The sequence below is a fragment of the Thamnophis elegans genome, chromosome 7 (genome assembly GCF_009769535.1).
Source record: "Thamnophis elegans isolate rThaEle1 chromosome 7, rThaEle1.pri, whole genome shotgun sequence".
NCBI classification, from domain to species: domain Eukaryota; kingdom Metazoa; phylum Chordata; class Lepidosauria; order Squamata; family Colubridae; genus Thamnophis; species Thamnophis elegans.
The window spans coordinates 33,729,331-33,743,194 of NC_045547.1; the positions used below are offsets into that span (position 1 = coordinate 33,729,331).

The 13,864-nt window shown below is 37.1% G+C and overlaps 1 protein-coding gene across 1 annotated transcript in view; it reads right to left on the minus strand.

Annotated features, from left to right (window-relative positions):
* Positions 1-13,864, minus strand: part of UBN2 (ubinuclein 2) — a 60,308-nt gene that overhangs the window by 17,098 nt on the left and 29,346 nt on the right. Inside the window, 9 exon segments of the mRNA XM_032222077.1 lie at positions 4,386-4,910; positions 4,912-5,039; positions 5,042-5,254; positions 5,257-5,316; positions 5,319-5,510; positions 5,513-5,904; positions 6,023-6,030; positions 7,858-7,899; positions 8,875-8,929. Coding sequence (XP_032077968.1) covers positions 4,386-4,910; positions 4,912-5,039; positions 5,042-5,254; positions 5,257-5,316; positions 5,319-5,510; positions 5,513-5,904; positions 6,023-6,030; positions 7,858-7,899; positions 8,875-8,929 — 1,615 coding nt within the window.

The following is a 13,864-nucleotide window of genomic DNA, read 5'->3' on the forward strand; positions in this document are numbered from 1 at the left end:
CTCATTTTTGGTCACACAAAAGGCATGCATAGCTTTAGGAGGCTTGTAGAGTGCTCCTGGGGGCTGGACCCCAAACGAGCCAACAAATGGCCCAGCATGTATAGTCTTAGGAGGCTTATAGAGTGCTGGGGGGGGGGGGGCAAAAACGAGCAAAAAATGGCCCGTTTTCCCATTTCTGCCCTCCCCATCCCCCAGGAGCACTCTGGAAGCCTCCTAAAGGCTATGCACAGCCATTTTTGCAAAGGGGTGGGGTTTCGGGAGGCCAAAATGCTATATTCAGTGTATAAGACACACCCAGATTTAACCCTCTTTTTTGAGGGAAAAAGGTGTCCTCTTATACTCTGAAAAATATGGTAAGTGTTCAGCAGAGGGAAATGAGGGGAAAAACTGTCCCTGTGTCTAGTTGTTTTGGCATGCAATGTTGTCCTGAGGAGAGGAGTTGAAACAGTTTATGTCCAGGATGTGAAGAAAGGAGTTAAAACACAAGGTTTTAGAGTCAAAGAGCAGACTGAGTTACAGAGACATCCGGTAAAAAAGAAGGAGGAATCTGCTTCTATGTTAATATCTGCTGGTGTAAGACTGTCACAGTACTACAGAAATTTTGTGGTGTGGACTTAGAGACACTATTAATTGTAAACCTTTTAAGCTCCACAATAGTTTTTCCTTCCTTCATCTTGATTGGGGTTAAATGACTACAGGCTGGTTGCTCTAACATCTGTAGTTATGAAGACCTGAGAGATTAGCGCTAACCCACGGGAAGGTCATCACGGATCACTGTTAGACTCTCTGCAATTTGCCTACTGAATAAATACAGTAGATCTGCAGATGATGGAACCGCACTACATCTTGCTCTTCTTGCTTTATACCAATGACTGCATTTCTTGGGATTCCTCTGTTAAAGTACTGAATTTGCAGATGATACAACAATCACTCCCCTCATTTGAGACATCTACATATAGATGGGAACTGGCCCTGTGGTGAAGCTAGAACAATCTGGAGTTGAATAGCTTAAAACTGTGGAGATGAGAATGGCTTTTAGGAGTAGCCCTTCTATTCTACCACCTCTTACTACAGGAGTCCCCAACCTTTTGGTTCTGTAACTGGCTTTGACAGCAGGGTAGAAATGGTTTCACACACCACAACCTAAATCCCATGCATGAGCAAATGAAGCATTGCGTGCTTGCCTGCCACTTCAGCAGCCTGATTCCCAACTAGTCCTGGTAGCAGGCCACAGCCCAGAAGTTGGGGACACCTGCCTTACTATATTTGACACCACAATATAAGCAGAGTCCTTCATGTTTTGGGGTTCTATAATCTCCCAGGATGTAAAATGGACACTTAACTCTAGAACCACCATTAGAAAGGCATAATAAAGAATATACTTCCTTGGATCAACCCAGGAAGTTCAGACTGCCCCAGAAGCTTTTGATATAGGTTTTACAGAGGAATTGTTGAATCTATTATATGTATTTCGATAACTGTTTGGTTTGTACAACAATCAAACAGGACAGGTAAAGACTCCAAATGATACTTAAGACTACAGAAAGAACAATTGCAACCAGCCTGGCTTCCACAGGAGATCTGTATCATCAGCGGGTCAGGAGGAGGGCTGAGAAATATCTACAGACCACTCACATCTTGGACATAAACTGTTTGAACTCCTCCCCTCAGGACGTTGCAATAGGGCAATTGCATGCTAAGACAACTAGACACAAAGACTTTCCCCCCCTTGGGCCAGCACTTCTGTTCTGTTCTATTCTGTTTTGTTCTATTCTCACCACTTTGAGAACAGAAAAAAATGTGAATTCTACAGTAGCCTTCAGACTGGTTAATGAGTCACTGATCTTCATGAAAATTATGAACCACATTTCTCATAAGTTTTTTGTGGGGACCGGCGCTTTAATTCTGCATCTAGGAGATTTATTGATTTACTCAAAGGATCCTGCTCTCTACACTGATCAAGTGCATAGAGGTCTTAGGTTCTTTCATAAATGCAATCCCTTTTCTAAGCTAGAAAATGCACCTTTGAATTTCTAGTGTTGGACTATTTTATCATGTAAGCTAGAATATTCTTACCTTATGACCCTCCAAACTCCATTCTCCACCCAGAAAACGTCAGTGCCCCTTCCTTGATATCTAGCTAGTCCTAAGTCTCAGACTCCTAAGGGCAGAACAGAAAGTCTTTCCTTGACTGATCAAATTCAGCAAAAACAGGGTTCATAAGTGCAGGATTAGATAGACAATCTTCAGGGAACCCCTTGTTCTCCACTTTTTGGGGCATGGGAGAACTGTACCCAAATTCACGTGAGAAATTCCATAGCTAAGAGTAGATTAGAACTTAAGTGCTCGGTGACTGCCAACACTTAATTACAAAGCACTTCTTTGGGTCAGCACATGCCTTCTGTCCTCCTATGGGCTTGAAGAGAGTTATAAAATATCCCCATTGACTGTGAGATGTAGGAGAAAACTTAGCAAAAGTGTTTTGATTCCTATATAGATTCAATCTAATCTGCAATGGAAAAGCTACTTTACCCAAGTTTTGAGTCTTTTTTCAAGAACCAAGACATGAATAATCAGCTACCATGTGATGAACTGAGATGTTCAGCTGAATGAATGGTGGAGGGGAAATGCAAGCATTTAAAAGAGGGGGATCTTGACAGCTGCAACTAAGGAAGAAATGCAAATTCTACTTCTAGCTGAACTCATAGGATGGAAGGAGGGATTGGAAATCTCATATACTTCAAGTGTTGAAGAAACAGAAGATGGGCACAATACATTCAAGACCAAGAAAGGGTTTCACTTCAGAGAGAATAGGAAGAAGAAATAGAGAGGAATGTCGTAAGGGCTGAAAAGAGAGAGCTACACATAAATATTTCACCTATGTCCAAATAGCCATGAAACTCAGAAGGCAGGAAGAAAAATCTAGTGTTTATATTCTAGAATGCCCCACCATATAAAGGCTTTGATTTCTTCACACTGTAAAAGACAAATCATTGTTGTATACACTAACACATTTAATTCTTATCTATAATATTCTACTTTAACTGTCATACCTGAGAGTCTTCTACCAAGTTAGCCAACTGCGAAAGGGTTAAGTGTCTGAAGACCTGACATGTATTGCTCTGTCCTGGTATAAAGCTTGACTAGAGTAGATTAGCACTTAAGTGCTCGGTGACTGCCAACACTAATTACAAAGCACTTCTTTGGGTCAGCACATGCCTTCTGTCCTCCTATGGGCTTGAAGAGAGTTATAAATATCCCCATTGACTGTGAGAAGTAGGAGAAAACTTAGCAAATCTTGGATAAGCAAAGAGAAAGTATTTTGATTCAAAGCAAGTATGCTAAATATTGTTATTCAACAAAAGTGCTTTAGGATTGCTTGGTCAACTAACAATTTTGTGAAGGCAGTGGTAGATCATTTCCATAATATTGCCAAAAAAGTTGCATGGATGTGTTTGTGTACTTATTTACTGAGTCAAGTTTGACTCAAGAGTGTTTTTATTTTTACTCAAAACTCAAATATCCTATTTACACACACAAAGAAGAACACATACATTCCTTTAAAAGTCTCCCAGAAACATGGAAAGGAGAAATATCAAGAAGAGTTAGGTTGAAGTGGAGGAATAGCTCCAAGAAAATGAATGAAAGTGAACACAAGCTAAGGAAACTAGATAGGAATGAGGCAAGAAGTGGTTAACTAGATAGGGAAGGAAAGAAATGAAAAGAAAAGCTCAGTTTAAGCATTAAAAAAAGTGATAGGTTTACCAGCCAAACAACTTTTCTTAAGCAGCTGTAATTTTCAAAGGGTTAGGCTTATTCTGTAAATAAAGTATTCATCCATCTAAATTATTGCATTCAAATTTTTGCTTTTCTAGTAATTTACTCTGCACAATTTATAACAGTCACAGTAAAAAAGTCTTAAGATATAAATGAATATACTAGAAATTAATTTTGTCTTTATGTATTAAATCTTAGAGTATAAGTTATCATACACTATAAATAAAGTTGATTTTAATAAATTCCATCTTCTAGGAGCTATAGGAACTCCTATTAGTAAACACAACCTGCTTCATATTTATGAGTAATCCTTAGTGGTTTTTAAAAAGTTTTTGCCTTAATGTTATATACAAACCTCACCATTATGGACCACTGTTATGTATGAATCTGGTCACTGTAACCTGTTTAACAAACTGTAGCTTAAATGTGTAACTGCATCAAAACAGACATCTAGGATTCAATATTTCTCTTGAAGTAAATCCTACTACACTGAGTGGACCTATTTCCAAATGTACACACATTTGCATTCATTACTACAGTTCACAATTTAATAGTTCATATGTACAGTATATTTATATCTTAAGTTCAGTTTCAGATTCAGTACATACCTGTACACTGGCTGGTATAACTGTAGACCCTGAGGCAGAAGATGGTCTATGTGGAGTTGATAACTGTTTAGTAGCACCCTGTGCTCCACTTCCTGCTGCTCCAGAGGGATTAGTTCTACTAGTCCCACTTGCATTTAAGCTGCTTCCCCTATTGATAGGTACATTCAATCCAACTCCACTTATGTTATTTTTGCCAGCAGTTGCAGAGGCAGAGGAACTGGATAATTTAGAAGGGGCTTGAGGATTCTTTGCTGGTTGAAAGCCTGAGGTTCGGTTAGAGGAAAGTAAATTAATTGTGGAAGATTGGTCGGTTGACACTTACTCCACTGACTGTTTATGAAGGGAATTGTTGTTGGAGTGGCTGTTCTGGGATACTAGTGTACTTGGGCTGGAAGAACTAGACGATGATGTGGGCTTGATTGTAGAGGGGGATTTAGACGAGGGCAATTTAAGGGGATGCATAGGTTTGGATGTTACAGAAGGCTTGGGTGCTGAGGGTTTGGGAGAGACAGCTGGTTTAGGAGAGGGTACCCATGGAGAAAGGAGGCTTGAAACCCTGGGCAGAAACGTGTGATACCATGGCCTTGGCCAAATAATTACTAGAGGTAGAGGTGCAGGAATGTTGTCCGAGCACAAGGGGTGAAACCATTTGGAACTCCCAGAGGTGGCATTAGACAAAGGAAGGCGGTATACATACTGGTTTATATGCTGAGTCTTGGTTACTGGGGAAGAACAGGAAAGTTTGGGATTGCTACTTAATTTTACCACTGGATTGGTTTGAGATTTACTAATAGTAACTTGCAGAGGAGACACATATTTTTGTTGGGCAGTGGGCTGCTGGTGAACTTTTGCTACTTGTACTGTTGAGGACCACAGCTTTGGACTTCTGAGGAGGTTACAAGCATAACTGTATCCTTTGGCCTTTGTGAGTAGGAGAAGCTGCAGCTTGCCCTTTGCAGGAGGAAGAAATATGGGTCTGGGAAGAAGCAGCTTGTATTTGACTTGATCGCTGTAACCCTTGCTGCAGAAGCTTGGCTGGCAATGGTTCCAAGGAAACCTTGGGATTTTGAATTGAAGATCCAGCAATAAGGCCTGAAGAGATACCAGTCTGAAGCAAATCCTGGATTTCTTTGGTACTGGTCCTGTGTGTCCAGCTATAAGACTTGATGAATGTTGTGTTTGAACAGCCTCTATTTTTTTTGAGGATGACAGAGGTAATTTGCTCATTATGCTTGCTAACTTCTCTTCTCTTAGCCCTACCCGAGGTCTTGAAGCAGATGTGTCTACAGTGGACATAGCAGAAGAACTCTTGACCCCATTATTAATAGCAGCCAGAGCATCAGAAACAGAATCCAGTGAAGGCGGATTAAATGACAGATCTTCATCCAGTGAGTCATCTAAGCAAATTGTCTCTGGAGCTGGAATAAAGCTGGTTACAGCATTGATAGGTGTGCTAGTACTTGAAGCAGGAACACAAGCTGAAGTAAAAGGGGGACATACTCTCTGCTCCTTCTTTGGACTAGGAGTCCTAGTGTAAAAAGAAAGTGAGAAAAATGAATTTGTTTTTGAATTCTGCTAGCACTGATGAGGTTACCTAATAAAATATCTGCAAGAAAACAACCAAGCTCAACGAATACCAAGATTCCTTATTTCAACCCTGAGTTAATATTTTCCTTTATTGGAAACAGCTATTTATAAAGCAAAGGATTCTATGGAGAGAAGAAGAAGAAGAAGAAAGAAAACAGAACATATATTTTAAAATCTGTTTCTTGGTTAGATCTGTTGGATATGGTTATTCCAAGTAGAAAAATCTTTGTCAGGCAAAAAGCAAATTAAAAAAAAAAGTTAAAGCAAGTATATGACTTGATCAGTCTGAGCTGATTTTATTTCAATGATAATAAAGATTCATATTTTTAATATGACACATATACAGTTTTCATGTTATTTACATCAAATATCCATTAAAATAAAATAGCAAGGGGTGCAACAAATGACATTTTACTTTAGGTATACCTAATATTCTAAATCTGGTGTGTGTTTGTGTGTGTGTGTTTGTGTGTGTGTTAAAATTTAAAATTGTGCAGGTGTAAACCAAAAAATAAAAGCCTATGACTTCCCACATGTTGCTAAACTGTAGTACCCAACAACCCCAGCCACTATGGCCAATGGTGAAGCATACAGTAATAGCAACATCATTTAGACTTATATACCACTTTGCAATGCTTTAGAGCCCGCTCTACATGGTTTAGAGTTAGCATAGTGCCCCCATAATTTGGGTTCTCATTTTATCCACTTCAGAAGAATGGAAGGCTGAGTCAACTTTGAACCTGGTGAGATTTGAACTGCCAAATTGCAGTCAGCTGGCAGTCAGCAAAAGTAGCCTGTAGGACTGCACTCTAACCACTGTGCCACCCTGGCTCAATTATAGTTCAGCAACATCTGGAGGGCTATAGATTATTCATCCCAATTCCAAAGCATCTATTCAATCTTAATCCATCCCACAATTCATTCCCTAAAATGCTTTTCCATCAACTAAGAAGAGTTTTGCAAAAAATAACGTAATTAAAATAGAAATGCCTGCACCAGAGGAAAAATTGGTAGTGACGAAATGGCTTAGAATCTACTATATGTTTCTTTGATTTTTAAATTCATGTCCTTATTTGTTTACTTTAGATCAGGGGTGTCAAACTCAAGGCTCACGGAATTGATCTGGCGTGCGGGGCTGGCATGGACACAGCAGAGGACCAGCCCACAATGCCTCTGCCAGCAAAAACGGAGTCTGGGAGGGCCGCGCGCCTCCCCTCTGAGCTCCATTTTCGCTGAGAGGGCGCAGGAGGTTTCTTTACAGGTTTTCTCAATATCTGGAAATATAGCATTTATTAATCTCAATATTCTAGTTTTACAAATAAAATCACTTTTATTGGAACTGCCTATATTCTTAGATGCTACCTTAATAATTTTTAGGTCCTTGGTTAGGACTTGAATTATTAAGTTTTCATAGCCTTAGACTGTGAATCTAAGTTTAGATTACTTCAACATAATTTATTATTATTGGTCCTTGGGAAGAACTTGATGCATATGAAGGCCAACACCAGCAAAAGAACTGGAAGCTGTGATTTTATATTTTGTGAACAGATAACAACTTATTTTCTAGCTTCTAAAATAAAATAAAGCCACCATGCACTTGTCAGCATATAGAAAATCACAATGATATAAATACTCTGGTAGAGTTGATTACTGTACAGCTATTCTAGGTCCTTGGAAAGGACCTCAACAGGTGAACAAAAATGCCAAATCCTACCCAAACATTATAATAATTTATTATTCTTGTATACTACTCAACTATCACTGATTCTGGGTGGCCCACAGCAATCAAGCAAAGCAGCTACAATAAAATACTTCATTGAAATGCTGCTTTATTTAGTATATCTCATAGTATTATTTCTTCATTTATAAGTAATTAATTACTTACCTTTCCTTTGGGTTTAGGTGCCAGAATCACCTTTTTCTTTGCCTAAAGAGGATAGCACAAAGATAATTATTTTTATTCCAGCACTAGGTCTAATTGAAAATTTACTGTATAATTTTATTACTAGATAAAAAGCTAATTAAATCTAGAATATGCACACTGAAACAGCATGTGAAACAGCTTATTTAAATTCAGGATTTTTACCAGGTGATTCTTGCAGAATTGGTGACACTTTGAACCACAAGCATTATACCAGATTATACCCAGAATTATTTTCAAAATAATTGGAAATGCTTCTGAAAATAAGACAGACAATCTTCAGAGGAAACAGTATATGCCCTGGAGATTAATGGCCTTTCCCTAAAAAATTATTCCATATTATCAATGATATTATTGAGAATATTCAAATAGGTAAACTAAGTCTTTTTATCTTGCTGGACTTTGAGTAAATACAGCATGAAGGAAAGCAAACCACTAGAGAGGAACTTTATATGTCTGCTTTTCATATATAACAACTCTACAGCAGCAGGACCCTCCACAAATATAATTGTGTGTAAGAATATGCGTAATTATCTAGAAGCAATTGATTGAAATACAGTATCTTGCGATGTGTGGAAATCTTCTGACAAGTGGGTCTTTTATGATTTTTAAAACGTAAAAAAATCAGTATTACTTTCTTACAACTGAATAGCAATGTTATATGTTTAATATTAAATGATTAGATAACTACTTGCTCTAGAAGTTATTTTCATATTAAAGCATAATTTCATGTTTAAGGAAATGTATTGTAATACTACCTGTTTGCAAAATTCATATTTTAGAAATGTCAAGAATAAGTCTAATACATTAGAATGTTGAATTTCTATTACCAATGGAATAACAACCTGAACAATAATAACCACTGTAATAAACATAAATTATTAAGACAATCATGATTACAGAATTGCAGATAAACAGGAAAAAGTGTACGTGCACGCGTGCACACACACACACACACACACAAACATATTGATATTATACTCACGGAGCAGATGTGAGATGATGATGAACACTTCGGCTTTCTTTAAAGAGCATCCTGTAGAGAGACATATGGAGAAGAAATAATTGTAATTTATCAAATTTATCAATTATTTCTCACAAATCATTTTATGAACTCATTTATGTGTACACCTGCTTGGCACAAGAAGGTGGCTGAAGACAAATATACTCAAAAATTACAATTTGATAGCTCTCTGCAATATAGGTTACAGCAAGTGGCTGCAGCAAGCAAATTATAAAACTATCACTTATAAATATCTTAATGAAGGATCATCTACAGATGACAAACAATAATTAAGTCAGATGATATAAAACAGGCTACAATATAAAAATATTAAATTTGTCTTTATTAATTTTACATCTGTATGTCATCCCAAAGATTCAATTACATAAAATCCAATCACAACAATAAAAAAAACTAAACGGCAACATAATAAAATCACAAACAGTGAAATCTTTTTATATCTGCAAAACAGTGATTATATCAAATGTGGGCTCAATAACTATAAATCTGATTTAAAATTGGCGGATCTTCTTCCACAAGGCTACTATTTTTGAAATCTTTAATCTGGTTTCACAGTGGATCAAGTGGACACACACCACAATTCAACATTTAAGAGCCCAAATATGCTTGCCTTGCATATTATTTTAAGAGTTCAATTATTATTGAACAATCCTGTAAGTTTAAAATCCTCTCAACCAAAATTTCCTCTTCTCAGTTTGAAAATTTTGAGTAGCAAACATTAGCACCCATCTCCTCACAAAGGACTTTGACTGTTCAGCTACAGTGAGTCAAACATCAAACAGCTCAAGCTTTTATGTTGAATAATGCAATAAAACTTGCCCAACCAGGTATTTTTAATTTTGCAAATTTCTAAGTGACTCAAGAAATCATGCTTGTCACTTCAGCATTGCTATGAAGACCAGCATTGTAACTGTTCAATCAAGATCAATCTTTGAAAAATATTAATCAGTGAAAAATATATCTACACTTGTTGTTTGAGAAGCAGAAGAACATTTCACAAAGTCTGTCTATACAGCAAAAATAGTAAATATACCACAAGAGCATTTATTATTTTATGTATTACAATTATTTGCATGTTACTCACTTGAACCATTCATTTGAAAAGCATTGGCCTAGAATATCATTAATTAATGTCATTGGTTTAATTACTATAAATTTAAGTATTATGGAATCTCCCCAAAAGTAGGTATGGCAAAACAGTAATATTTAACCACGGTTTGTAAAGGGATTCAAATCCTAAACTGCAATAGAAGGGCAGATGTGAATATATTAATGGACTGCGACGACACATTGACTCTTGTTTGGATTACTGTAAAATGATATAAGACACCATATATGAGAATTATTTAGTTTTTTCTTTAAAAAAGTACTGAATCACAAATAGCAACTAGCTTTAAAGAACATAAATACTGATAGAAGGCCTAATGACACCAATTTTAGGATGGAGAAGTGACTAATACTTCATTCTTGGTGGTTAAATATATCCTTCAAAATTCTATTTTCTATAGTTTCTTCTAATTCTGATCCATAATACAGTTTTCTCTCATTATCAGAAGTATGCAATGGATAATCACAAATATTATTTTTTGAAATGTTAGGCATGTTGTTTAATAAATCAAGCCTTGGGCATAAGAAATAACGTTGAAGATTCTACTATAAATACTATGATTTAACTCTGCTCCTTGACATACTGCTTTTGTGTTTTTTCTTGACATCACACATATAACCAGAATGTGCAGCCAAAGCTATTATGCTCTTATTCCAAACCATACAATTGAGAATTATCATTTTTTCAGTACATCTGAAGGGCTCAAAGAATATTCATAGCAAGCTTCTTCTAATATGATCAGCTCAGAATTTCATGGCCACTACTTTATCCCAAATTGTCATTTAGTTAATAGGGCATATCCTCAGTTTATTTTCCGTTCTGGACCAAGAGGGTTATTTGGGGAGTCACAATTCTCTGCTATCATATTCAGGCCATCAGGCCAGAAATTGCATTTCATGGCATCATTCCCCCTTATCAGTGTGTGGGACATCAAGTTGGTCTGCCCTTCAAGCCTTATCAAATTGGATGTATTCCTAAATGGTCTGGATTTTCCAGAACCCACATCCTGTTGAAGCCCCTATTGATCTAAAGATCAATGGAGAAACAAAATGGACCAGTGCCATTATTACTCCAGTTTTATACAACGAGTAGCCTGATTCAACACATTGTCAGCCTCAGGAGTTCCCAAACAATCAATTGAGACTAATCTTGGCAGATAATATGCAGGAGTAGAGCTTATTGGATGCTTTGGAAAGCTGAACAGCGCAGCTCCTTTAGAAGCAAAGTCACAAATGCCTATAAATGAGCTACACTTGCATCTGAGTCAATGAAGAACAATCACCAGGTTGGCCTCTTTGCTGGGAACTCACCAAACTTAGATCAGATTTTCTATGTCCTTTGATCCAGATCTGTCTCCTGAATCTCAGGTCCTTGTCCTGAACTGGCTCGGTAACCACCCTGGCATTTGACTCTTGGGACTGTTGTAGATTAGGTGTTTCTAAACTCATGTTAAGTTTTTATTCTGAACTTTATAGCTGTCTGGCTCCCAGGCAAGACCCCGCTCTTTTGTATATATTTCTGAAGGATGCATGTACTTGCACATTTGGCTCTCAGTTTTAGTGCTTGATTGTTAGCTATTCATTAGCAAAGGATTTGTAAATGAAGGCAGTTTGAGTAGTCTCACTTTGAAACTTGATATTATTGTATTTCAGTTCTATCACATCTTGTACATAAACTATTAGGTCTCCTGACAAATTGTATATTTCATTCTATATGGTACAAAATTAAATACAACTTGTTGCAAATCTGAAATTACACACTTTATATACACTTACTTACAAATTCCCACATTCAGTGAGGAAACTGAAGCTGGAAAGAGACTAGATATTTCAGCAAGACAATGATCTGTAAGACAACTTAACAATGAAGAAAATAAAAGAAGAGGGGAGGTATTGAAATGGCTTTGAGAGTCTTATCCTTGGATATTATTGAAAATATGTGCAGAGATTTTAAACAAGTAGCATATACAAGGTGAAAAATATCCAAAACCAAGAGTAGAAAGAATTGGATCAGGGATGCCTAAGTCGTACCAGAATTTCAGTGAGAGGTATTAATATACTAGTTTTTGTTTGCACCAATAGCATCTAGTTCATAGACTCACGGCTGTTAAAATCCAACAGAATACAAATAAAAACACCACATTCTGAGAACTAACTAATTTGGCAGCCCTCACACCATGCTCTGTGGAAGAAAAAGATCCTCAACAAGCACTAATTTTATAGGCAGTTAGAAATATACCATACCCAGTGGTATTTGGTTATGGCTATTGAGAAGTTTAACATACTCTCTCCATCCATGTCTCAACAGAGGTAATCCACTGGAGTGACCAGCACCATTTCCAAACCGTATACATGCCTGAAGCCTGAAAGTAAACTGTGTGGAAAAAATCTGTTTTTCTAGGACTGTCTGTAACTGATGCCTCACCTCCTTCACCAAACACTTGCCTAAGAAAAGAAGAGCAATCAGGTCAAAGAAACCTAGATACAGGAGTAAGATAACTCTCAAAATATCCAAGTGGAATCCTGTTCCTAGTGAATGCAAACAATTTTACATGCAAAACCATTGTAAACAAATCACGATAGCCTTCAAAAAGACCTCCCTCCAATTCTCCCTAAAAGGAAAAGGGTAATCTTGGGCACAGCCACTGCAATCACAATTATGAGTAAAGAAATAACTCCAGTTCATCACTCTTAATGATATATTCCTCAATACAGGTATCAACTATCGTCAATCACATATTTTCTTCATTGTTTTAATTGTTGCTCTACATGTGTTTTCACCTCTTGTAGCTCCCCATAAATCAAGTAACTCTTTGTGAGGAAGGAGAGGCTGCTTAAGGACAATCTCTTCCAACACTCACATTGGCTCCATATTCCCGAGATTGGCAGAGGTGATTGCAAGGTTGCTTGGAAATTATCCAGGCACCCTCAGAAAAGTCTGAGAATTCATTAATATTTGGTCTAATATATTTTAACAGATTTACCAACCATGTAGAGATCAATTGAGTGGATAATGCATTTCTTAGATAGAAAACGGTATGAAAATGATAAGTAAAGACAATGATCTCCATAGTCAGATTATATTCTATCAGTTCTGAGGTAAACACCGGGTTTAATTTGTGGCCATCTATTTGCAAACTGAACCCAAAATCTTCTGGAATAAATCTGTGGTCCCTACATAGATGAATTCTCTACAGAGGATTCTTCTGTAGAAAATAGAGATTTCAGTCTAGGGAATTTTACCATCAAACTGCCCAAAAGATTCAGAAGCTTGGGTAGACATATTGCAGGTCACTGAAGCAGATGGTACAGAAAAGGCACTTATCCTTTCCCTAAAGCCCAATGTATCCTATATTCACCTGGCCAGCTCTGAGGAAGTGCTTCTGGTCACTGCCAACGTTTAAAAACAATTACTACTCTACTTCCTCCCCAATTGCTGTATCATTACTGGAGCACTAGAAACCTGCGGGAAAATCTCAAACATGGTTACATCTCCATGTAAATCAGATCTCTGTGATGTAAACCACATTTGCAGGCTCAGCCATACAGATTTAGCATTGACAAAGTCTGGCATGAAACTGTGGCATAAAATTGTGGCATCCAGCCATCCACTATGAAATGAATGTATGAATAAATGTATACTGAATGCTTTGATAATAAGCTAGTGAAAATAACAGATTGTTTGTTAATAGAAATGTATACATCTATATGCAGATAATGCTGCACTGTTGGCTGAAAAAGTAAATTATTTGCAAAAACAAATTGAGAATTATTTTTATAGATATTGTATGGCACAACAATGCGATGGAATGTAAATGGCCCTGAGAAAGGGGAAGGGAT